Source organism: Alosa pseudoharengus, unplaced genomic scaffold (assembly GCF_046254945.1).
Source record: "Alosa pseudoharengus isolate Yale_2024_CS ecotype anadromous, Long Island Sound unplaced genomic scaffold, YU_APseudo_1.1 YU_APseudo_1.1_scf_8, whole genome shotgun sequence".
NCBI classification, from domain to species: Eukaryota; Metazoa; Chordata; class Actinopteri; order Clupeiformes; family Clupeidae; genus Alosa; species Alosa pseudoharengus.
Window position 1 is genome coordinate 2,790,334 of NW_027468870.1, and position 26,955 is coordinate 2,817,288.

Genomic DNA, 26,955 nt, shown 5'->3' on the forward strand with positions numbered 1-26,955 from the left:
CAAATGAATGACTAAGATCATTTAAAAAGGCTCTAAAAACACCTCCTTGGCAAATAAATATCTGAGGCAATGGGACCAAAACAGATTCCTGGCGGAAAGCGGATTATTATCCCAGCGCAAAGTTTATTCTTATCTTGCACGTCTCTTTTTTTGAGCCTAGGGGTGTGGCAATTAACGACCTGAGGAGGGGCAATTAACGACCTGAGGAGGGGTGCGGCCTTAAACGACCTGAGGAGGGGTGCGGCATTTAACGACCTGAGGAGGGGTGTGGCATTTAACGACCTTAAGGAGGGGTGTGGCAATTAACGACCTGAGGAGGGGTGTGGCAATTAACGACCTGAGGAGGGGTGCGGCATTTAACGACCTAAGGAGGGGTGCGGCATTTAACGACCTAAGGAGGGGCAATTAACGACCTGAGGAGGGGTGTGGCAATTAACGACCTAACTAGGGGTGTGGCAATTAACGACCTGAGGAGGGGTGTGGCAATTAACGACCTAAGGAGGGGTGTGGCATTTAACGACCTGAGGAGGGGTGTGGCATTTAACGACCTGAGGAGGGGTCTATTGAGCAACGCGCCTAGGGGTGTGGCAATTAACGACCTGAGGAGGGGTGTGGCATTTAACGACCTGAGGAGGGGTGTGGCATTTAAAGACCTGAGGAGGGGTGTGGCATTTAATGACCTGAGGAGGGGTCTATTGAGCAACGCGCCTAGGGGTGTGGCATTTAACGACCTAAGGAGGGGTGTGGCAATTAACGACCTAAGGAGGGGTTTATTGAGCAACGAGCCTAGGGGTGTGGCATTTAACGACCTAAGGAGGGGTGTGGCAATTAACGACCTAAGGAGGGGTGCGGCAATTAACGACCTAAGGAGGGGTCTATTGAGCAACGCGCCTAGGGGTGTGGCATTTAACGACCTAAGGAGGGGTCTATTGAGCAACGAGCCTAGGGGTGTGGCAATTAAGGCGAGACACTACAGGTGAATAGGGTAAAACTTTTAACAAGCAGATATCACAATGAAACTCACCCAGTTGATTACTTACATTAATATGAGAAAAAAATGTATTACAAGTTTTCTGTAATTTAATGTTTACATATGCAAATTAGGCATTATCTCATTAAATATGCGCTAATTTGCATACATTTTAAAACAAGAAACCTGAGCATTGGATACAGCTAGGTTCAAAATTATGTTTTCATTGTGTTCAGATAATAGATGTTGAAAAATTTACAGAGGGATTAATAAATATCTACTTTAGTTATCCTGTAAATCAGAATATAATGTCAATAGCCCTAAAAAATCCATATTTTAGGCATAAAATGTCATGTAAGTCAGGTTAGGAATAATATATCAACAAACCCCTCTGTAAATATCTTCGAAATATAGTTAGGCATAAGTCTAGAAAGTTTGGTGTATGTAAGTGCCTCTGAAGTGGAGTTTCCTTGCTCAGAGTGGGAGAGGAAACTCGTTTTGAGAAAACAGCCTTGAAAGACAGCCAATGAGATTCCGTTCTCAGCCTAAACTCGTCTTTGAACTTTCGCGATTGGTTGCTGATACAAAGGAAGTGTCCATATATGGATCACATAGCGTGATACAGGAAAAACAGAGCTTTCCAACGGTACTACACACGATATGTTTTGGGTCACAGTCGCGGGAGTGCATGCAAGGTTAGAATGCTAACTTTTGCTGAATTTAGGATAAATATACAGGCGCGAGTAGACACAATATAATGAAATAAACACCTAAATGTGTAAATCGGACTTTTTTGTTGTAGTAGTGTGATAGAATACATGCTAAGGTAACAGAATAGCTCAAAATCTCGAAATTGACCAGTGCATGAAAAAACTATGTTTTCACCTGCCGTGTCTCGCCTTAACGACCTAAGGAGGGGTCAATTGAGCAACGAGCCTAGGGGTGTGGCATTTAACGACCTAAGGAGGGGTCTATTGAGCAACGAGCCTAGGGGTGTGGCATTTAACGACCTAAGGAGGGGTGTGGCATTTAACGACCTAAGGAGGGGTCTATTGAGCAACGAGCCTAGGGGTGTGGCATTTAACGACCTAAGGAGGGGTCTATTGAGCAACGCGCCTAGGGGTGTGGCATTTAACGACCTGAGGAGGGGTCTATTGAGCAACGAGCCTAGGGGTGTGGCATTTAACGACCTAAGGAGGGGTCTATTGAGCAACGAGCCTAGGGGTGTGGCATTTAACGACCTAAGGAGGGGTCTGGCGCATTATCTAAAAATCGTTATTGTACACTACCTAAAACGCATTACGCCACTGACCAAGAGAAACCTGGTCAGAAATCCATTGCGAGTTATTTATATGTTTTTTTAAGAGTGCATTATCAACAGTGATATGGGTGGGTGCATCCACAAACGCGCACCAGCGCATATCCATGCAAAACATTACAAATTACACGATTACAATGGGAAACATAATTAGAATAAAGACATTTTTTCATGTCCAAAATGTGGCATTCCTGCATATGAACTGCAAAAAATTCCTCATACACTACACTTTTCACACGTGCAAAACTGCAGCTATGTTTGATAACGGCTAGCCTGAGCATGGTATATTTACTAGCCTGAGCTAGCCTGAGCATGGCATACAGTATTTGCTAGCCTGAGCATGGTATATTTACTAGCCTGAGCTAGCCTGAGCATGGTATATTTACTAGCCTGAGCTAGCCTGAGCATGGTATATTTACTAGCCTGAGCATGGCATATTTACTAGCCTGAGCATGGTATACTTACCAAATGGAAATAGGATTTCTACTAACTATCCTTGTCAGACAACACCCCCATAGTCTTGAAGTCACTCACCATTGCTGCGATGCTTTGCTGTGTGATGGAGTTGTTGATGGTCACCACCATTGAGTAGTATGCCGCTGTGCACGAGAGACAGACAGTGCGTTACTGCTTCATATGACACCTGGCCTGGAACGCCAGCCCCAACTAACCCCGCTCACAACATTTGAGGTCGGGAAGTTCGGTCTGGACTTGTTTGATTGACAAACCTCTATGAAAACCTAAGAATCGTGCGGACCAATCGAATAGTCTGGGCGGGCTTTATACAAAGTCCCGCATAATCACGCCCATTTAAAATGTAAAAAATAAAACAGCACACAACAGCACACAAGTACAGCACACATACACACACACACATATACACACACACACACACACACATGCATGCACACACATACATACACACACACACACATACAGACAAACACACACACACAAGGTTGTGAGAAGTCTTGAGGCCTTACCCCTGTCACAGCACTGAGAACAGTTGCATTGTCCAGGAAGGGCCACTGGAACACACAGACAAAACACACAGACAGAACACACAGGGTCAGAACACACAGACAGAACACACAGGGTCAGAACACACAGGGTCAGAACACACAGACAGAACACACAGGGTCAGAACACACAGGGTCAGAACACACAGACAGAACACACAGAGTCAGGACACACATACAGAACACTCAGGGTCAGAACACACAGACAGAACACACAGGGTCAGAACACACAGACAGAACACCATAAAGTCAGAACATACAGTCAGAACACACAGACAGAATACACAGGGTCAGAATTAGAGATTAGGGGTTTGCACCGACGTCACGTTCTGGCCGGTAACTATGGTAACCCAGCACGCGCGGCCATATTGGCGATACTCAGTGAATGAAGTACAATGGAGTATTATGCACTTTGGATATCTTACGTGATTGTAGCGTGTCTAAACATCAGAAAAGCTAATCAAAATGCGTCTAAGATGCAAAGGCATATAGGGCAGGACTTGGACCACAAGAAAAGGCGCGATATTTCGAGAAATTACGGATTATTGGCAGCGCAGATCCATATGAGTTGGGTGAGGGAGACGAAGTACCAAGTTCGATCACAAGCCTTCCTCTGATAACTTCTGGCATTATTGGCCCTTCTCCCTGGATTTTTAATAACTTTTGGAAGTCGATACCTACCAGATGTTTTTCTCAGTCTGACCTATTGGTACAACCTAAAACACGGCAATAATTAACCATTTTCCTTGACGATGTTAGGGATTTACTTCAGTGCCTAATGCTTTCTAATGAGGCGAGTATCTCCAATATGGCGATGTCCAGATCTGATGACACGCCGTGCAAACCCCTAATACTGCATGGAGGCCCAACTACAGTAGAGCTCAATGCGCAGTGTTGTGTAGCATTAAAGCATTCATCATCATTCGTCTTTAATTTCCCCTGGGGATCAATAAAGTATCTATCTATCTATCTATCTATCAGTGTGCATTTCTGTGTATTGATATGCACCATATTGATGTTGGTACTGGATATAAATCAATATGAATAATATTTTTTTAAATGATATTAAAACCTTACCAAACTCATTGGAGCAATTATCCGCACTGTGCTCCGGCCGAGTACCCACAGGTCTGTAAAACAATAAAGTGAACATCAATACAGTCATATAGCAATGGCTAGGACATTAATACAGTCACATAGCAATGGCTAGGACATCAATACAGTCACATAGCAATGGCTATGACTAGCACATCAATACAGTCACATAGCAATGACTAGCACATCAATACAGTCACATAGCAATGACTAGCACATCAACACGGTCACATAGCAATGGCTAGCACATTAACACGGTCACATAGCAATGGCTAGCACAACGCTGGACAGATTTAGGGTCTGGCTATGAGTAATGAAAATGCCCCAACTCTAGGGGCGGCACCATGCATGCATTTAAAAATATCACTGCACGTAATTGGATAACACTACCACCAATGTTTACTGACTGATTCCGGACTTCGACGTCGCATCGCTTGCGCCATCTGTTTAGCTCGCCTCTGGCCCGCCTTTATCAGATACACCGATGTGATTGGTGCAGCTCGGCTCCAAGGGCCTGGGTAATGCGCATCACTACTGAATGTCAGATAGACTCGCTGAGCAAATTCAAAATTTGCTCTCACAAGAACTCTGGGTTTCCAGGGAACATCTGAGCCTCTGTCCTTAGCCTTAGCCTTGCTAATGCAGACCAGGTGCACACAGCCTCTATCCTTAGCCTTGCTAATGAGCCTCTATTCTTAGCCTTGCTAATGCAGACCAGGTGCACACAGCCTCTATCCTTAGCCTTGCTAATGAGCCTCTATCCTTAGCCTTTCTAATGCAGACTGTAGCACACTGCCTGAACTACATGTCAGATCATAGACTGAATATAGAATATTTGTCCAGTTTTATATACAGTCTATGTGTCAGATGTACTAGCCACTGAGTGCAGTTGGGGTATACGATGGAGAGCTACTCTGGTCACCCACCTGGTGCAGTTGACTGAGGAGGAGTTGGAGCTGGAGGTGGAGGTGGAGTTGCAGCTGGTTGAGGAAGAATCAGAGCTGTTGCAGTTTGACATATTACCACTAGGGGGCGATGAGCTCTCATCAGGCCACATGCCTCCTGTGAGAGGAGCAGTGATATTATGAGACGACAGAGCAGAAGGAGAACTGTCAGATCATCACAGGACATGACAGAATAGACAGTGTGTGTGTGTGTGTGTGTGTGATATTATGAGAAGTCAGAGAGCAGATCATCACAGGACCTGTGTGTGTGTGTGTGTGTGTGTGTGTGTGTGTGTGTGTGTGTGTGTTTACACATGTACACTCGTTATAAACCAAACACACACTCACTGATGAGTGTGACGCTGTTGTTTTGGATGCTGGCGTAAATGGGTCCGCTGTCGGACAGGCTGGTGTTCCACAGGGCATAGCGGAAACAGCAAGGCCTTCTGGGTGCTGAGAGCTTCACCACGGCAACGCATGTTGTCTGCCTGTAGGAGCAGGAACAATGCAACAATAAGAGACAAAAATAACACACTCTAATAGGTCAAGGGTCAGGGGTCATGTGACTCACCCAATCTTCTCTTTCTCCTCACAGCAAACATCAATGTCCTAGAACACAAGAGAGACAATGGCGTCCGTCATCTCATAGTGGTGTCTTTCATCTCACAGCGTATTGTTATCACTGAGAGCTGTGGAAAAACTGGCTAATGCAGGTAGGCATATTCACATGGTCGATGGCCATACTTAGAGAAGTCATTATTTACATTTCTGTGTTCATCCACATAGACCCACGTTAAATCATTCAATGTTTAATTGTTCATAGACCTAGATTAAATCATTCAATGTTTAATAGTTCATAGACCCACATTCAATTTCAATTAAATTGAATTTAATAGTTTATAGACCCACATTCAATTAGGTGCCTTTAGGCATGGCCTATTAGGTTGGTGAATGTTTCTTATTCACAGGTGGAGATACAATATAACATGTGAAAGTAATTGTGGTGAATAATTAAGTGTGCTTGCAAGCACACTTATTGTTCTTCTTAAGTTTTATTATTATTAAGTGTGCTTGCTGAAAGCAGCACACTTATTGTTCTTCTTAAGTTTTATTATTCCCGTCTCCCTAATTTTTTGTCAGCTCTAGCGCCTAGGCCCTTTAAGACAGAGACACCGTTCCAACTTTAAAACGTCCGGTCAGTACCGGTGTAAGTTGGTCGCGAAGATGACGTCAGGTGGGCGTGTCGTTCGTCCGCCATATTGGATTGAACAGAAAGCGAAACTACATTTTCACAGGTCACAAATTTGGTCCGAACGCCACGAAACTTGACGTACATTATCCTTGGACCAAGCCTCACAAAAGTTGCCAGAAGGATTTTTGATTTTCGAAAGCGTTTGCCCGTCACAGCCAAACGAATTCGGCGGCGAAGCTCCGAAACAGGAAGTCGTCCATATCTCAGGAACACTGTCACATATCGATACCAAATTTTGTATATGAACTGGGGACTCCAGTGTGAGGGTGCATAAGCTAAAAAAAAAAAAGAACTATTCCAAAAGTTTCCATCATTTGGCAAACCACCCACAGGTATTTGGTAACTCTCACCATTCACCTTCTATCACAATGCCTTCCAAGTATGCTCAATGTCTCTGGGCAGCCACAATGTCTCCGGGCAACCTTGCCCAATCATGAAATCCTTGCTCTGCCATGGGATAGTATGGACTTATGAACTGAAACAGCAAGGAGAACAGTAGCTATATATAGCTTACATAATAGAGTTGTTTTCACATTGACGGTATTCAAATTAAATTTTTCATTATTGTTAAATATCATGATGGGAGAGTATTATTAAAAATGTTACAAGTATGCAAATGCATATGTTTACGGGCATTTAGGTTTTACTGTGTTGTTTTGTTGTAAAGACATGCAAGGCATTCTGGGCCGTAATGAACAGTGGTCGGCAGCACTCCATAGGCTATGTATTAATATGAATAGGTGTTTCTGTAAACCTAGGGACAATAAACAGCTATCTCTGTTACAAAAACGAGCTGGTAATCGCACATTGAAGAGGGTACTATGATAAAAAGATTGTTTTCCTAAAAGCATGGAGTTGACGAAAGAATAAACAAGCAATGTCACGTTAATGTTAAATAGCCTAGAACTATCTGAACGCTAGGTGGCAACGTTGTATTACATTTCACTAGTGTAGCCTACTTGAAATACGGTGTGATATTCACAAGTAAGGAAGGTGCAAATATTATGTCATTTATCATGGGAAATTATTGGAAATGTTATTTCTTGTTTATTCTAATTGCAAACCACACACATCCATTCGGAATCACACGTACACATTTAATACTGAAAGACTATCATTTCGTTTATTTGATGTTGCCTTAGCAACACAGCCTTCAGAGCAAAGATTCTAGAACAGGGCTTCAGAGAGACACGTTTCGAGTTTGTGGCCAAGAACCTAAAATATCGGTTTCCATGTGCTGGATGGTGTGCGTCCTTTATGAAAGTAAGTGTATTTATACAGTTAACGTTACAGACATAATGAGTCATGTTGTAGTGGTCAACATAAATGTGCCCCTTCTGTTATTAGAATGCTAAGCGGAGAAGCATGCTAAGCAGAGATTTAGTATCATTAATTTCTTGTGTGGCTAGCTATAGGGAGGAGATGTAGTGCTATGTTGCTAATTGGGATTTATGTTGTTTAGCGTAATGCCATGGTCATTTGATATGAGATGCTTGCACTCGTAACTTCGTCACGTGTAACTTTAGGACTGCTATTTTTTTTTTACTAACAGTAATTCACGAAGCACTTTAGCGCTAAAAGTAGCACCTACGTCTGTGACAGCTTAAAAGAAGTGGCAAGGACTCCTAACGCGATGTTTTGAATTGCGTCTACTATTGTCTACAGGAGCTTCCAATCATAGATATATACACTAGATGTCGCCTTCAGCTTCTCAGCATAGGGAGGGAAAGTGAAAACCAGCGCCCCAAGTGGTTGCGTTCCTATCGAAGAGTAGCTCCAATGTTAAGTCCCATAGACCTATTTTAAAAAAAATACTGTGAAGCCAAATCAGCGATCTTATCCACCAAAAATATTTTTCAGTGTCTATACAGTAATAATCTTCTAACTGTGAAAATGTCAGAGCCTATTTTGCCTTATTTAAAAAAAATCGAAATTGCTCCTTTTGTTTCATAAACGAACTACAAAAAAGCCACGTGACTTTACCCTTCGACGTTACTCAAGGTAGCGTTTGTTTATTAGCCTGGTTAGCATTGCCACTTAACACTTACTGCCAGCTCTTCATGTGAGTAGAAGCACAACACCAGTTATCCAGACATAAAGGTTATCACCACGCGGTTTACATCACCTTCCGTTATTACAAAAATATGTAAGCCAGTTAAGCAAATTGCCGTATTGATCAGTTAGAGATTAAGTGCCCAAACCTGTGACGTCACATGCAACTGTAGTTTGTTATCACCATGTTACGACAAAAACTCAAAACAATTCAACTGATCCTAAAAATAAGGTATGACCACTTGAAGCAATAGAGGTGACCCCAGTGCCTAACATATGGAAGGCATTCAATTAAGATCCCAATGTGCACCGAGATATATTTTTTCTAAAAAAAAATCCCATCCCCTCCGCTAAACTCTAGGAACGCAACCACTAGATGGCGATGAGATTACTTTCCCTCCCTATGCGTCAACACCGCCGCCATCTTGGTACAGAGATCTGAAGCGCTAAACTAGTTCTCCTGTATTGTCAGCCTTACCTATTTAGCGACGTTTGGCCATCCCTAGCGATAGAAAACCTTTTTAGCGATTAGCGACAAATTTGGGAACTTCTCACAATGATGGCAGATCGGCTTCTTTGTTGTTAAAACGTAAGAAAATCACCTTTCACATGGCTTTGTCATTTATGAATTCAGCTACATCTCGTTTGCCCATGGCACTGACCCATGATTATAAAAGTAACGACTGGCGTAGCCTATGTAGTAGCAGAGGTAAATGTTCTACAGATCTACAGCAACTTCTGGTGAGATTACAACTTACATGAGTAAACGAGACGAGGGGTATGTGGCCTCAACCAGAGCCTGTCTACGAAGAGCCTGTTTACTTTCATTGTATCGAACCTGGTTGCAGTTTACTCATTGTTCCTCTAGGGGCCGCCGCTAGCTAGTGCAGAATGAATGGGAGTCTATGGGGCTAGACGGGTAAAATGTATATTTATTATCGTCTTAAGCTTAGTTTTCTCTAGACTCAACCATAAATACATGCCTGTCAGTTGGAACAACCCAAAAAACTAGATAATTGCTTAAGATTTTGACGATTTATGGTGATTTTATTTTCGCTAGATCTTTGCCCAGATTGACGCTAATGCATTATAGAGGAGTGGATCACTGAAGCAAGATGGCGTCTCGATTGACGCATTCGTTCCAATGAACAGCAGTAGTCAAGGCGACATCTAGTGTATATATCTATGGCTTCCAATCGCGAGGGAACTTGCATTGTAGGCATAACTAAGGGATGCAATAACACCACCAACAACCAAAACTAGCCTACTCATTGTCAACATGTACATGAAATGTAACGTTTCATGTGAATCAAATTAAAATGTTTTCTTTGCAAACGTAGGCATAGGCGTATGGTGACAGATTAATTTAATAATGCTGCGGTGTGAATCACGGTAAGCGTGAATGAAGTGGCCACTTCTTAATGGGACCCACTGTATGGAAGTGGGCTAAGTAAAATAGAGATGTTTCAAATAAGATAAGGTTAATCAGAATTCTACGATATGCCCACTTGACAACGGCAGAGATAGAACTGGCCTTTGGCCATAGAAACCATCCATTTAGAACGACTGGCCTTCATAGCAACCAAAGATCTGAGCTGTGTTGCAATGTGAGGCAAAGTATAGAAAGGTGATGAAACATACAGAGACAGGTCAAGAAATATAGTGCAATGTAGACAGTAGTATACAGTTGATTTACAGACGGTGGTTTAGAGTAATATGAAGTATTCCTTTATTCTGAGATAGGCTACATCAATAGGCTCTCAAAACAACCCCAGGCTCACAAAACAATCCCAAACAGACATAAGGTCTTTATAGAGCAAATCTATATAGATTATTTGTCAAATAAACCAGTAAAACATAATTTGTGGGATGGAATATATAACATTCACACTCATAGCTCATATTTTATTTTAAATAAATCAGTGAAAAAGTATCCTGACAAACAAGCAGCTTTTTAATGCCTTATTTCATAATTTCAATTCCTCTGTAGGTTACCTGATAGCCCAGTTTGAGAGGCGCAAGACGCGTGACATTATTTATTTTTTGCAGCCAATCACTGCTGTTGTTTTATTGGTAACGCTTTAGAATAACATGTGCTTATTAGGTATTAACAGTGCATAATAAGCAGTTAACAATTCATTACTAACAGTTAGTTAACTGTTGTTATCCTTTAATAACATTAACTAACTGTTAACATGCAGCTTGTAAGTGTTAATAAGCAGCCTTTTAGGTTACTTACAAGCATATTTGTTAACAGTTGTAAGTATTAACAAGCAGCTTGTTAATGCTTGTTAATGGTGTATAAGACAAAGAGGTGGATAACTAATACGCTTATAAGACCTTTCTTACCTATTTGTAGTAAATTTTGCAGCCCCCCAATCTAAAGCGAGGACCATGTAGCCTATAGTTCCACAAGCCCAACCTTCTATCTCTCTATCTAGCTTGGTTTAGCTGTGAGAAATGCACCTTCAAAATTGTTGCAGTGAGCAGGAATCGAACCCCGGTCTCCTGCATCAAAGAGTTCATCGCTACTTATTGAGCTACACTACTTTTCTTGTACAGCTGATGAAATTGTTTATTTTGATTCTATATTCCGAAGTGCTATATCACACTAGCTATGCTTTTTACAAATATGTTTCTGATGGAAAAGTGGTGTTTAATTAATGCAGAAACAGACCACGAATGTTCGCCTCTGTTCAAGGCAGACTGAAACATGTTTCAAATCGATCACAAACGTTCGCCTATGTTTGCAACTTTAAACCAGAGCTTTGAATGCACCCACTTATCGTCTTTAAGCCTCGGTTGCTAGGTAACCAAACTATATACAAAGCTGGCATATCTTTAGACTGCTGACAAACTGACAAACTGTTTTATGCGTTCACTGAACAAAGATTATGGAAATTAAACACCACTTTTCCATCAGAAACATATTTGTAAAAAGCATAGCTAGTATGATATAGAACATCGGAATATTTTCCATCAGCCAATTAGGAACAGTAGTGTAGCTCAACAAGTAGCGATGCACTCTTTGACGCAAGATTCCTGCTCACTGCAACAATTTTGAAGGTGTATTTCTCACAGCTAAACCAAGCTAGATAGAGAGATACAGTATAGAGAGATAGAAGGTTGGGCTTGTGGAACTTTAGGCTACATGGTCCTCGCTTTAGATTGGGGGGCTGCAAAAGTTACTACAAATAGGTAAGAAAGGTCTTATAATCGTATTAGTTATCCACCTCTTTGTCTTATACACCATTAACAAGCATTAACAAGCTGCTTGTTAACACTGACAACTGTTAACAAATATGCTTGTAAGTAACTTAAAAGGCTGCTTATTATCACTTACAAGCTGCATGTTAGCAGTTAGTTAATGTTATTAAAGGATAACAACAGTTAACTAACTGTTAGTAATGAATTGTTAACTGCTTATTATGCACTGTTAATACCTAATAAGCACATGTTATTCTAAAGCGTTACCATTTTATTTTATTGATTTGATCTCAGTCATAGAAGCTAAATTCGAAGGCAGGCCAAAGGTAAAATCCAACAAATCGCATTCAACCCGCAAGCCAATAGTTGAATAGCCCTCTCCTAGAGCTTTTGAGATATTGCCACTGCTCCAACATTGAAAGGCACTGTTACAATGCCTGGATCAAGCCAGGTTCAGCATAGCGTATGCCACTGTCCGCTCACGTTGCTGACCGGACCAGGGCAAGCACACTTTCGCAGTTCCCGCCGGAAATGCAGTCTAGTTACTTAATATTAACTTAGACTGGCAAACTTCAGGAACACTCAGGAATCAGGTTTATTCTGTTACAAGCAGAGAGGGTAAAAAATGGTCTATGGTCTATGTAGGCCATGGCCTCTGGATCAACCTCTCTCTCTCTCCTTAGGTTCTCCATTTTCTTCTTCTTCTGACAAACAATGCAAGTTAGTCACTTTTGTATGGGTTAAACAAAGGAAGAATTGGCGCCAAAACAAGCCAACATGGTTGGTTCTCCACTTGGCATCAGACACACCTACTCACACCTACTTCACACCTATCTGAATAGCATGAGGAGAGATATCTTATATATCAGAAATATCACTTATAGAATGTTCCAAACATTCTCACAATCACATCATTACAATCCTTGTACTGAGACTATTACAATGATACCAAACATGAATATATTTACATTTCATGACATATGGATTCAGTATAGCAAGGTAACATCCTTTGTCTTGTGGATCTGATAGCCCTTGGAACCAGTACATTAGCATTTCATTGGGGGAGGGGAGGGTGCCTTTGTTTAATGCCAAGAGGGGCCACATGGCTAACTAAAAGTAGTTTTGAAACCCTAAAATAATTGCTATCACATGTAGGCTACTTGTGTTTAGTTGTGCTTAAAGGATAATTCCGGTGTGATTTTGACCTAAAGTGTGTTGAAACAAATAATTCCGTGAAAATGCATGGATTCCAGTTGCTGCTACGGAAGCAACTGAATCCATGCATTTCCACTGAATTATTTTTGAAATCTGATCCCTTATCATACCTGTTCGTTCGTACTCGTCGCACGACTTATCGTGACTAACCTTACCGAACGGTAAAATTCCTTAAGGTACTGTCTGTATAAATCGTCTTGTAAATAAACTACCAGTGCTTTTTCAAAGTTCTCTATGTCTCGTTTTAAATGTCAAGGCCCTCGGAAGTCTACCAATGAAGTATGGAGCTACTTTGAGCCTCGTAAATGGTGTAAAACAGTGATTTATTTGCATGGCTAGGCCGATGCCCGAGGCACCACAACGAAACACTGTGTTGGTAGCATTGGCTAACTAGCGCCAGATTTCGGAGTGCAGGGGACAAGCCGAGGTGAGCTATGAGACATACGTTCACACTCGGTATCATGTTTCAACACACTTTAGGTCAATATCACACTGGAATTCTCCTTTAAAGGGATCTTTATCATGTGACTTTCTGAATTCATAACCTGCACAGGTGTGCTCACCTGAAAGACACCGCTGTCTGTTCCGTTCTCCGGGCTAAATATGAGAGAGAGAGGGAGAGAGAGAGAGAGAGAATGAATAGATTGTTATCTTTGAGCACAGTAGATAGATAGATAGATAGATAGATAGATAGATACTTCCCCAAGGGGAAATTCAGGGGGTCTCAGTAGCATACAGACATCACACACAACATGCACTTACAGCAGAAATGGTAAATATAAGTATAAGTATAAACATATAACCAAACTCCACTGTACAATAGAGACAGTAGGAGATAAGAAAAACTAACAAAACTAAATACTAAATATACTATATAAATTAAATGTAAAAAATCCAGTGTGCTTGAGGGTGATCAAGCATGAGACGCTTGTAGTGACAGGGCCTGTAGTTCTGTGTGCATAGTGAGGTGCTCAAGAGAGTGAGTGTCATGGTGAAGGTGCAAAAGTAGTCCAACAGTAGTCCTGTAGTTCTGTGTGTATGGTGAGGTGCTCAAGAGAGTGAGTGTCATGGTGAAGGTGCAAAAGTAGTCCAACAGTAGTCCTGTAGTTCTGTGTGTATGGTAAGGTGCTCAAGAGAGTGAGTGTCATGGTGAAGGTGCAAAAAGTAGTCCAACAGTAGTCCTTTAGTTATGTGTGCATGGTAAGGTGCTCAAGAGAGTGAGTGTCATGGTGAAGGTGCAAAAAGTAGTCCAACATTAGTCCAACAGTGCAACAGTGCAATAATAAGGTCTAGAGACCAGCATAAATAATATGGACAAATAGGAGAGTAAAGTATAATGTAGACAAGGTAATATAAAAAACTATAAAAAACTATGTCAGTGCAAGAACAGGTTGAGGTAATAGGGTTACAGCCATTCAGTATTGTAGCAGAAGCCATTGATCATGTGTGCTAATATGGCATGAAAAACAGTGTAGCAGGAAAACAGTAGTAAAAACATTAGGCTGTGGACATTAGTAAAACAGTAGTAAAACAGTAGTAAAGCAGTAGTGGGCAGTCAGTACTCAAACATGGAGAGGGTGGAGAGGCAGACAGACTTCCCTTTAGTGAAGCATTGAACAGTTCAATGGCCCTGGGGACAGTACAGGTGATTTTAGCTTTTGCTACAAACATAAAATGCCCCGACAGAAGCTGGCCTCTATGCCTGCTGTCCAGTCCCAATGTGAGTCTGCGCCAGATTGGGGCCAGAAGAATATCAGACTCAAGCCAGATTCATAACAGATTGATGGCAGATGATAAATACCATATCAGGGCCATATTAATGCCATATCAGGGCCATATTAATGCCATATTAATGCCATATTAGGGCCATATTAATGCCATATCAGGGCCATATTAATGCCATATCAGGGCCATATTAATGCCATATCAGGGCCATATTAATGCCATATTAATGCCATATTAATGCCATATCAGGGCCATATTAATGCCATATTAATGCCATATCAGGGCCATATTAATGCCATATCAGGGCCATATTAATTCCAAATTAGGGCCATATTAATGCCATATCAGGGCCATATTAATGCCACATTACTGTCATATCAGGGTCACATTAATGCTGTATTAATGCCACAACTAATGTCATATCAGGCCCTGGTGTAAGCTGTGTTGATTTGGTTAGCTTGAGCGATTCTTTCTGTCACTTGTCAGCCATATTTGGTGAGTTTAGACTTTAGAGAGAGCGGAGGTTTCATAATGGAGTGACTCAGTCCTTCTTGCCCAATGGCAGTAGGATGATGTGGTGCTACTCACATGGATAGTGAGTGTGGGCAAATATGGACTTTTAAACATCGTCTCACATGGATAGTGAGTGTGGGCAAATATGGACTTTTAAACATCGTCTCACATGGATAGTGAGTGTGGGCAAATATGGACTTTTAAACATCGTCTCACATGGATAGTGAGTGTGGGCAAATATGGACTTTTTAACGTCGTCTCTGGGAAAGTTTCCACATCACTTTATCTGCTTACAATAGAAACAGTGCAGTTCCTTGGAAACAATTAAACAATGCAGTATCTAGTTTCACAGACAAAAAAATGAATGAATTAATTTCATTTTGTTTGTGTTTTGAAAGATGTGACTTCTTTTTTACTTCATATCAGTTAGCTATCAGCATGTAGCAACCATGCAGTAGAGTGTGTGTGTACCTGTTTTCACTGAGGGTGGTGTTATGCTGTAGAGAGAGAAAGTGTGTGTGTGTGTGTGTGTGTAGAGTGTGTGTGTGTGTGTGTGTGTGTACCTGGTGGTGGTGGAGTGTGAGATCAGAGGGTCACTGCTGCTGGGTGTGGTTGCCGTGGTAACGTTAGGAGGTTGGGTCACTGTGGAGTTGTTGGAGATGACCGTTTGCTGTTCTTTTGCTGCGACTGTGGAAGTGGACATGGTGGTTGCCGTGGAGACGTTTGGGACTGCGGTGGGTTGGCTGGGTGTGACAGAGGGAGCTTGGGTGGTTCTGTTCCCATGGAGACCACCAGGTGTGTCACAGGCATCCAGGTGGGTAAGAAGAGCTTTCTTCAGCTGAGACACCAACACACACACACACACACACACACACACACACACATACACACACACACACACACACACACACAGCCGCACACCAACAACAACAGTGCAATGAAAGATGTAAGTTTAAACATTTCACAATGAGTCCAATGACCAGATCACACAGAGACAGATAATCTAGGAGGATTTACCCATTCAGTAACATGAGATTCTTTAGATATAGACAGATAATCTAGGAGGATTTACAGATAATCTAGGAGGATTTACCCATTCAGTAACATGAGATTCTTTAGATATAGACAGATAATCTAGGAGCATTTACCCATTCAGTAACATGAGATTCTTTAGATATAGACAGATAATCTAGGAGGATTTACCCTTTACCCATTCAGTAACATGAGATTCTTTAGATATAGACAGATAATCTAGGAGGATTTACCCATTCGGTAACATGAGATTCATTAGATATAGACAGATAATCTAGGAGGATTTACACATTCAGTAACATGAGATAATCTAGGAGGATTTACCCATTCAGTAACATGAGATTCTTTAGATATAGACAGATAATCTAGGAGGATTTACCCATTCAGTAACATGAGATAATCTAGGAGGATTTACCCATTCAGTAACATGAGATAATCTAGGAGGATTTACCCATTCAGTAACATGAGATTCATTAGATATAGACAGATAATCTAGGAGGATTTACCCATTCAGTAACATGAGATTCATTCCTCTCATCACGAATGACATCAACATGAAGAGCCATCCAGTAGTAGTAGTAATCTAGAGACCACACACACACACGCACACACAAACACACACACACACACACACACACATACACACACACACACACACACACACACACAAACACATGCTTTAAGGCAAGCTGTGTAAACAATCTTGCATTGCCTATATATATATATATATATGTACTCTACTTATTGCTGTAGACATGTAATCTGGAAAACCTGTATTTATCCAACTACACACTGTACATTATTAATCTCTATTGTCTACATAACTGCACAGAATACTCTACCTGCACTTGGTACTTAATGCTTCTCTGCACTTCTGGTTGGATGTCAACTGCATTTCATTGGCTCTGTACCTGTACTCTGCTAAATGACAATAAAGTTGAATCTAATCTAATTTCATTATATTTCCTGCCATGCAAAAATATAAAAAAAACACAAATAAGTCATTAGGTAAGTCAGTCAATTAGGGTATTCCAAACTAATGGCAGACATAGGCATGGCATGGATGGAGATTTCTTTTAAAATGACCCTTTAGTTTAAATGATGAAATGATGAGTTTTGTCAAAAGAGAAGAGAAGGGTGGAGAGGAAGCAGAAGAAGAACAGAGGCTTGGCCTTCAGGGCCCCCTGAGCTCTTGGGGCCAGTAGGTCCATTCTATCTATCTATCTATCTATCTATCTATCTATCTATCTATCTATCTAATCCATCCCTGGACATAGACCTGTGGTATGACTCCATTTGTCTCCAAAATGTATATTTTAAAAGAAAGTACCAACTAGAGTATCTTTGTTAACCTCTATATTACACAGAATGCAGAGGTTCTTTGACTTATTACTTACACCTGAATATTTTCTAAGATTCTTACTAAGGCTTAGACTCATAAGTTAGAACCTACTGTAATAGCCTAATAAGACTTTGTCTTTTAATTCAGATTGTATTATGCTGGCGGCTAATCACACAATTTTAACATACCGGTAGTTTGAAAAGGACAGGATTCAGGAATAAGCTACTAAGACAGACCCCTCTTCTGTCTGACTGACCTCATGTTACCCCCTGCATTATAGGCGGGTTTCAGACAGAAATTATGTTTTGTGCCAACATGTACTAACACTAGGCCTACTACAGCCTTTAATTGGTGAATGGAGGTACAAATTCCCTTCTTCCCTTCCTCCGTGATTTTTATTAACTGTAGGCTGTTGAACTGTAGGCTATCATTGCTTGTGCATTGTAAACGTTTTTTCCAACTTGTGTGCCGTCGCCACATTTTATTCCTGCATTTCGCCTGCATGGATGCGCGATTGAGTGCGCATCTAAATAACATGTTGTAAGACGTGAAAGAAATGAATGACACAGGCTCACACATATTCATCATTTAAAATAAAAGGGTACCACGTTTCCCTTTCGCTATCATTGTGAGAGTAGGCTATGGAACATGCTTCAAAGTTCCCTTTGAGTCTGATCGGCTCCAAACATGTATGGGATTTCCTTAGCCTGTGCTACACCTTTCCAACAAGTTTTGTGAGAATTGTACCGGTAGCTTTTGCAATATTGTTGACAGCCCTACCTCACCGCAGTAGGGTGCACTAATAGGAAGTTTTTAATAGCGCACGCCACTCACGAAAAATGGAAAACCACCAGGACAAATCACTCAGAGGTGTAGGCTACTCTGGAGCCATCACTAGGGAACTAATTTTGTGTGTTATTTACGTTTGATTACATTTCAGATGGTGGCGCTTGTTGGTTTCCTGTAGTATAGCGTTTTTTCTTTCTTTATTTTTCTATGTCAGTAGGCTATATTGGGGGGACATTTTGGTCATATCTGAATATTGTCTATGGTGACTACGGCCCTGCAGTCAGGCCTATTTTTCAGTGCTTTTTCTTACCTGTTTGGTCTGGAGGAGGAGTTGGTGTGTTTGTAGGAGGAGTTGGTGTGTTTGGAGGAGTGGTTGGTGTGTTTTCAGTGCTTTTTCCTACCTGTTTGGTTTGGAGGAGGAGTTGGTGTGTTTGGAGGAGTGGTTGGTGTGTTTGATGTGCTATCAGGATGGACTGCTGTACTCCAAGGTGCATCTCCAGTTGTTGTGCTGTTCAATGTTTTGTCACCAGAAAAGGTTGTGACAGTTGTGCTGTTCGGGGTCGTGTCATCAGAAAAGGTTGTGAGAGTTGTGCTGTTCAATGTTGTGTCACCAGAAAAGGTTGTGACAGTTGTGCTGTTCAATGTTGTGTCATCAGAAAACGTTGTGACAGTTGTGCTGTTCGGGGTCGTGTCATCAGAAAAGGTTGTGACAGTTGTGCTGTTCGGGGTCGTGTCATCAGAAAAGGTGGGTGGGGAGGTTGGTGTGGAGGTTGGGGGGGGTGGGGAGGTTGGGGGGGGTGGTGGTAGGGGTCCAGGTGGAGACATATTGGGGACCGAATGTGATGTTGATCTGGCCGTAGTGGTCGTTGCATTAGCTGGGGGAAAAAGGGAAACTTTCTGTTATAAAATAAGATCAGTGAAGATCAGGTGTAACATTCCCAGATAAGTGAAGATCAGGTGTAACATTCCCAGATTAGTGAAGATCAGGTGTAACATTCGTCCCAGATGTGTCAAACCACACAATCTCAGTCTGGTTCTTATCTTATCTGCAGTCATCACACTGCTCTCTCTCTCTCTCTCTCTCCTTTTGCAGTCATCACACTGCTCTCGCTCTCATCTGGAGTAAATCCACTTCCAGGTCACTCAGGCAGACAAAGGTCACAGATACTGTATATGCCACATGTAATCCCGACCCCGGCGTGGTCCGAGCCAGGCCGCGGAACTCCCTGGACATGCCCTGCTCACGTCATGCTAGTGGAACTCCGTGGATGTGCCTTGCTCACGTCACGGTTGTGGAACTCCCTGGATGTGCCCTGCTCACGTCACGCTAGTGGACATGCCCTGCTCACGTCACGCTAGTGGACATGCCCTGCTCACGTCACGCTAGTGGACATGCCCTGCTCACATCACGCTAGTGGACATGCCCTGCTCACGTCACGCTAGTGGACATGCCCTGCTCACGTCACGCTAGTGGACATGCCCTGCTCACATCACGCTAGTGGACATGCCCTGCTCACGTCACGCTAGTGGACATGCCCTGCTCACGTCACGCTAGTGGACATGCCCTGCTCACGTCACGCTAGTGGACATGCCCTGCTCACATCATGCTAGTGGAACTCCGTGGATGTGCCCTGCTCACGTCACGCTAGTGGACATGCCCTGCTCACGTCACGCTAGTGGACATGCCCTGCTCACATAATGCTTGTGGACATGCCCTGCTCACGTCACGCTAGTGGAACTCCCTGGACATGCCCTGCTCACGTCACGCTAGTGGAACTCCCTGGATGTGCCCTGCTCACGTCACGCTAGTGGACATGCCCTGCTCACGTCACGCTAGTGGACATGCCCTGCTCACGTCACGCTAGTGGACATGCCCTGCTCACGTCACGCTAGTGGAACTCCCTGGATGTCAGACATCCCAACCTGCAAAAAGTAATTTCAGGGAGGTATCACGAAGCCCCCCCCCCCCAACCCCCCCAAAAAAAAAAAATATATATATTTAAAAATAAAATAAATAAATAAATAAATAATAATAATATTAATAAATAAAAAAAATTGCCTACTTAGTTACTGAAATACAGATTAATATGTTTGTTCAATAATGTCTAGTCAGCACACCAAATAAGGAAGGCCTATAGATAGAAATTGTGAAAATAAAATGTAGATTTTGGTAGTTTGGTCTTTTCATGTAGCCTTGGCAACTAGCCATCTAGTATAGGCCTGAATAATATGCACATGAATTGACACTAGTTAAACTCACCTCAACATGTTTTTTGCAATCATTTAACCCGCCATGGGCAATGCTAAGGTCACTGTTACAAATAGTGCAGTGCAAAACTAGGCCTATCATTCTTTTTTACTCGTATGATTATGAGACAAGGGTACACTTTGAAATGGGTCTTACATTTTCCTTTTTTGGGGGCACTGACTCTGCCATGACGCTCCTGTTCCTAGATACACTTAACTGATTAAGTTTGGGAGAAAAGAGATAAAAAGCTCGCCTACACTGAAAACTGATTGGTTGATTTAGCGAAACAGGCCAATCAGGATGATCTCTGTCTTGGATGCGCTCAGGCACACACGCAACACCCCTCTCTCCCCCCCGTCGTGTGCGCGCTACACTCAGATGCACACGCGATTTTAAGTCTCGGTCTGTGTGATCGCTCGCTATAGATTCCGGGAGATTGTATCTAATTTGCGGGCGTCAGGGAGCCGCTATCAACATGCGGGAGACTCCCGGAACTTCCGGGAGACTTGGGATGTCTGGGATGTGCCCTGCTCACGTCACGCTAGTGGACATGCCCTGCTCACGTCACGCTAGTGGACATGCCCTGCTCACGTCACGCTACTGGACATGCCCTGCTCACGTCACGCTAGTGGACATGCCCTGCTCACGTCACGCTAGTGGAACTCCCTGGATGTGCCCTGCTCACGTCATGCTAGTGTGAGTCGGCCACCTCAGTCTGGCTGTGGGGCATTGTTGTGTGTCCCACATGCTCCTTCTCTCTCAGTGAGACTCTGGTATGCAGCGCACAGAGACTCTGGTATGCAGCTCAGGTTAGCTGTGAACAGGCCCAGCCGGTTGGTTATTTTTGGGAGCCATTGTGCGGCGGCCTGGGTTGCAGGCCAGACGGTGAGGGAGGACGGGCCAGTTCCTCAGACATGCACACATTAGTTCCTCAGACATGCACACATTAGTTCCTCAGACATGCACACTTTAGTTCCTCAGACATGCACACATTAGTTCCTCAGACATGCACACTTTCGCAATTTTCTCTCACATCCTTGAAGGCGTGTAGGTGGCAGCCTCTAACAGCCGTGGCGATAAGCATCTGTGTGAGTGGCAGCCGTGGCGATAAGCATCTGACATTCGATGACTCGGCTCCTGCGCAATCACACTGTTGCTACATGGAAAAACTTTTGTCTTCTTCTTCCTCCCTCACTCTCTCTCTCTTCTCTTGTTCCTCTGTTTCTCTCTTCTCTTGTTCCTCTGTTTCTCTCTTATCTTGTTCCTCTGTTTCTCTCTCTCTTCTCTTTCTACAGATCTGACTTCTGCTTCTCTTTTTCTGTCTGTGACGACCAGCAAGCAGCTTAACGTTTGATCAGGATCAGGATTTGCTTCATCTTGACTCTCTGTTTGCCTATCTAATTGGGTCCAGCAGAGACTCAATTTATGTTCCGCTCTGGGAGACAGAGGTGCCTAGAGAGTCAATGGAGACAGAGGTGCCCTAGAGAGGTGACCTAGAGAGGTGACCTAGAGAGTCAATGGGAGAAAGAGGTGCCGGTGACCTAGAAAGTCAATGGAAACCAAAGAAAGGTTCAAGGCCCCCTCAACCCTCTATCATCAGGGTCATCATGCTAATCCTTTGCCTCTGATATAGTACCTTGCCTCTGATATAATACCTTTTCTAAAACTGATAGTTCTGGTCCTTCATTGTGATTGGCTGAATCGCGTTCGATGCCGTTCTAAAATCCAGCACAAACATACACCTTGGCCGCATTCCGTTCTATATTACTGCGCTACCATAACTTGATACAAAAGTTAAAGTAGCTGTGTCTCAACGTTGCTTGGCAACCATTCAGAGAGGAAATATATTTCTTGGCGGAAGAATGACTATCTATGAATAAATCATTACATTTCTCGTTGCTTTGCCTTTACTGTATAAAACTTTGCCAGGTATTTATAGCAACAGTTTTAGAAAAGCAATAAGTCACTCGAGTCCGTAGGTTACGCTGATTCTACAACAGCTAAGTGGGGTTTTTAACGCCCCTTAGCTGTTGTAGAATCAGCGTAACCTAGGGCCTCTCGGGGCTTATTGTTTAAACCTTGCCTCTGATATAGTACCTTGCCAGTGAATATGATGTATGTTATGACTATGTAGTGTACTAAGATGCAAATGAAGTTCCCTTTCTGGGAGAATAAAGCCGTTGAGTAAAGCTGTTATTTATTGATGCGCTGCTGACCACCCACCACCTACATAGCCATAACCATAAAGCTCCATCTTCCTGCTGGGTGACCGTAGGAACATGCCCCTGTTTTCCATGCTGCCTGCAAGGACAAAAGAGGTCTGTGTGGCATGTGTGCATTCGGATAGGTCAGGGTGGATTGGCTGTTAAAACCAGGTTTCACAGTATGTAAACAAGCACACAGAAAAAAAAGATGACCCAGGCGTATACCCAAAGGAACCAACTTTCAGATGGCTACAAAGGTGCCCAAAGCAGAGCCGGTTTCAAATCCAAACACACACAATGCTTTCTGTGAACTTTACTTTCACTTGCTCTTCACCTTCCAACCGTAATCTCTAGTTTTCTTTTGTGTCTAATGTGCTTATTTGTAAAGCACTTTGGAATGACCAGGGTGTATGAAATGTGAAATGAAATCTTGTGCGACTTGCCTTGCCTGCATGGCCTTACCTGTGTGTATGAAAAGCATTATACTGTATCCTGTGTGTGTGTGTGTGTGTGTGTGTGTGTGTGTGTGTGTGTGCGCATGTGTGTGTGTGTGCGTGCGTGTGTGTGTGTGTGCGTGTGTGTGTGTGTGTGCGTGTATGTGCGTGTATGTGTGTGTGTGTGTGTGTGTGCATGTGTGTGTGTGTGTGTGTGTGTGTGTGCGCGTGCGTGTGTGTGGTACGACTTGCCTGCCTGGCCTGGGCATGAGAACAGAAGCAACAGACAGCTCAGCAGGAGACACACGTCCATCTTCCGAGACCAGCCTTGTCCAGCAGCCCTGATACAGTGGCTGGCCATCCTCCTGCCAGAGGAGAGGAGAGAACAGAGATCAGAACAGAACCATATAGAACATCTGCACATCAACAGAGATCTTCGTTTGGCCTTACAATGAACACACATCAGACAGATACTGTACGCATTTGGCTGGACACGAAACAGTCTCAGACGAATGCCCATAATCCCATTGGCCTGCTTCTGTCCAACATTTACTGCCATTGAGGCTCTCTTCCCCCACTCTACCCACTCTACTGGTGAATAATGCTGCATAGAACATGCTGGAATATGTTTCATTATAACTTGGCCTTTTGTTCATTTTGCATAGTCCAAGAAATGTGCATCAATGCAGAGTATTTCAAGTTCATTCACAATGCTGATTATGTGTCATTTAAAAGTCATTAACGTTACTCATGCACAAATCGTTATTTCTAAATAAATATTAAGCCTCCGTTTGATCATTTACCAAAGTTTGGTCCAACAGCTAATCCTCTGTTGTATCACAGAGACTATTCGAAAACCTTGTGTTAAAAAAACGTTGCATGGTGTTGGAGATTCTGTGTAACCACTAACAACAATAAGCACGTTTGTCTTGGAACCTGGCCATGGTCCTGGGTTGCCTAAGGTGGAAATGCTGTGGGAGTGTCTGTTTGGAGCTGTGGGCAGGAGCTGTGTGTGCGTGTGTGTGCATGTGTGTGTGTGTGGGAGTGTTTGTTTGGAGCTGTGTGTGCGTGTGTGTGCATGTGTGTGTGTGTGGGAGTGTCTGTTTGGAGCTGTGGGCAGGAGCTGTGTGTGCGTGTGTGTGCATGTGTGTGTGTGTGTGGGAGTGTCTGGAGCTGTGTGTGCGTGTGTGTGTGTGGGAGTGTCTGTTTGGAGCTGTGGGCAGGGGGACCACTGTGAGTGCAGAGCTGCAGGTGAAATTCAGGAGAATAGGGAGTGTGATGCGGGCAGGTGGAGGTGGGGCTTAGCATCGCTGTCACCTCACCATTCTGGGTTGCATTTGCGAGTCGGTGTTGCTTAGCGTTTCTTGGTGTTTTATGCCCCCAACATTGTCTTCAAGGCAACGCTGCCTGGAAGGCACTATGGTTAGTCATGGGTTAGGGTTAGGGTTGGGGTTAGGTTTAGGATTAGGTGCCTTTAAGTCAGCGGTGGCAGCGCTGCCTGGAAGACAACGTTGGGGGCATAAAACACCATCGAGCATTGCTTAGCATCAAAGATGGGAAGTAACAGAGTACAAATACTTAGGTACTGTACTAAAGTTTTCAGGTATCTGTACTTGACTTGAGTAATTACTTTTTACATTTCCACAGAGTGCGTCTGCGCTTGTCTGCTTGTGTTTGTGTTTGTGTTTGTGTTTGTGTTTAGTGCTAAAGGACTAAAACAGGAATGTGTGAAAACAACACAAAATGGAAACTACGACTAAAACAAACACACATGTACACACATACTCCTACTCATACGCACACACATAGGCTTTTATCTTGATGGGAAACCAATAGAAAAACAAATATGTGATAGCATAACCTCACAGACACACCTAGAAGTTCATGTGAATGAATAATGTCCCTGGCTGAACAGACAGCTTGTGTTTTAATAGCCCTGTATGGATAATGCATATTTACATATAAAACTGTGAATGCACAGCAAGCAACACGCAACACAACAGAAATAACTGCATGTTTGCACTACCCCTGTGTCAACATATCCCTCTGGGCGCAAGGTCTAGCACATTCATGCTGTGTTTGTGGCGGTCTCTTGGGTAAGACTCTATTGTCCGGCCGCCCGTCACAGATAAGTCATTCAGATTGCTATTGTATGTGTGGTCAAGATTTACCCTGTCATGTAGACAGGCTGAACCATACTAAATCATTCATGTGCAGAAGATCACCTCTGCATGGATTTGGCCTTTTCATTTTATTCAACTTCAAGTAACCACACCGTTCTACATGTCATATCACGTGTGAGCGATCTGTGTAATTTGGGAGGCTACACCCAGAGCCATATAAAGGTACACCATATAGACCATACCATTGGACCAAACCATTTTTTATCATGATGGTCATGGCTATGGGATTTGGCAGATGCTTTTGTCCAAAGCAACTTAGAAATAAATACAATGCAATAGCTAAAAATGTTGGTAAGACTACATTAAGGAGAATAGCAATAATAAACAATAATGTCAATACATATTAATTTGATGTTTTGTATTGTATTTAAATACTGCTTATATAATTGATGTGATAGTTATTCATGCATTATTGCAGTTAAACTATTTCAAAAACATGTTTTTGACCTTAAAATTTGGCCCTCAATCTGTATTGAATGTTGGGATTGCCACTTTTGTGGTGCTTGGAATCCTATAAAAAGAGGCCCTATGCAAACACTTTTTGGGTCGTTTGGTGGGTGCTTCGTCTCCCCCTAGTGCTTCTCCGCGGAAAAACCAGGGAAAAACCGAATATGCAACTTTCTGGTCGCTGTCCGAACACATCCGGATGTAACTCGGCGGAAATACTCGAAAATGTAGTCAGATTGTAGTTTCTAAGAAGACTGCAAAACGGACTCCGACTTGGCTTTTTTGCTGTTGAAATTGTAAGTAGCCTACCCTTGGGTGAACTTAGTTTTTGTAATGTGATTTGATAGTCTCTTGAACAATGTGTTTGCTCGACCGTTTTATTGTGAGCCCTATGTGTTTAGCTTGGTTTATTGATGGCTAGCTCGCTAGCTAGTGGGGGTTTAGTAGCAGTCACTTGCTACCGAAGCTGCAGGGGGAGCTATGTCGTGAAAAATGCGAGCCCAAATCAGGCGAAAACCCAGAAACAGCGAAGGAATAACCAGACCTGCATAGGGCTTCTTTAAAATAAATACTGTCAATTTGATGGCTCAGAAATATGTGATTGTTCAATTAACATATTGTTTTACTTAAAAATACAAAGTTTTTGCAACAGTTGGGTGTTTTTCAAAGTGTAACATATCTGTAAAGTGTCAGGACAATCAATGCCTTAATGAAAATAAATAAATATATATTTACTATAATATACAAACCATAACTCATAAGAAACGCTTAATGAACTAAGTGCATGCTGAACAGATAGCCTTCAGACCCCTGTGGAAAGGCCCAGAACTATTATAAAGAGATTGTGTTAAAGTGCTACATGTGGTCTGGATATCATTCACAATGCACAGAGGTTCTCATGAGATAACTGCACAAGTGGCAATACAGGTGGTGGTGGGGGGGGGGGGGGGCGCATTACAGGTGTCT

General features: G+C 42.7%; 1 protein-coding gene across 1 annotated transcript in view; it reads right to left on the reverse strand.

The window, feature by feature from the left end:
* The window catches only part of LOC143111298 (uncharacterized), a 65,917-nt gene that overhangs the window by 37,960 nt on the left and 1,002 nt on the right, over window positions 1–26,955 (reverse strand). Inside the window, exons 2-12 of the mRNA XM_076273503.1 lie at window positions 23,612–23,724; window positions 18,875–19,348; window positions 16,849–16,925; window positions 15,874–16,148; window positions 13,636–13,669; window positions 5,918–5,955; window positions 5,695–5,834; window positions 5,329–5,464; window positions 4,385–4,437; window positions 3,272–3,316; window positions 2,823–2,887 (exon numbers count right to left, since the gene is read on the reverse strand). Of these exons, the coding sequence (XP_076129618.1) occupies window positions 2,823–2,887; window positions 3,272–3,316; window positions 4,385–4,437; window positions 5,329–5,464; window positions 5,695–5,834; window positions 5,918–5,955; window positions 13,636–13,669; window positions 15,874–16,148; window positions 16,849–16,925; window positions 18,875–19,348; window positions 23,612–23,724 (1,450 nt within the window). The remainder of the gene's footprint in view (window positions 1–2,822; window positions 2,888–3,271; window positions 3,317–4,384; window positions 4,438–5,328; window positions 5,465–5,694; window positions 5,835–5,917; window positions 5,956–13,635; window positions 13,670–15,873; window positions 16,149–16,848; window positions 16,926–18,874; window positions 19,349–23,611; window positions 23,725–26,955) is intronic.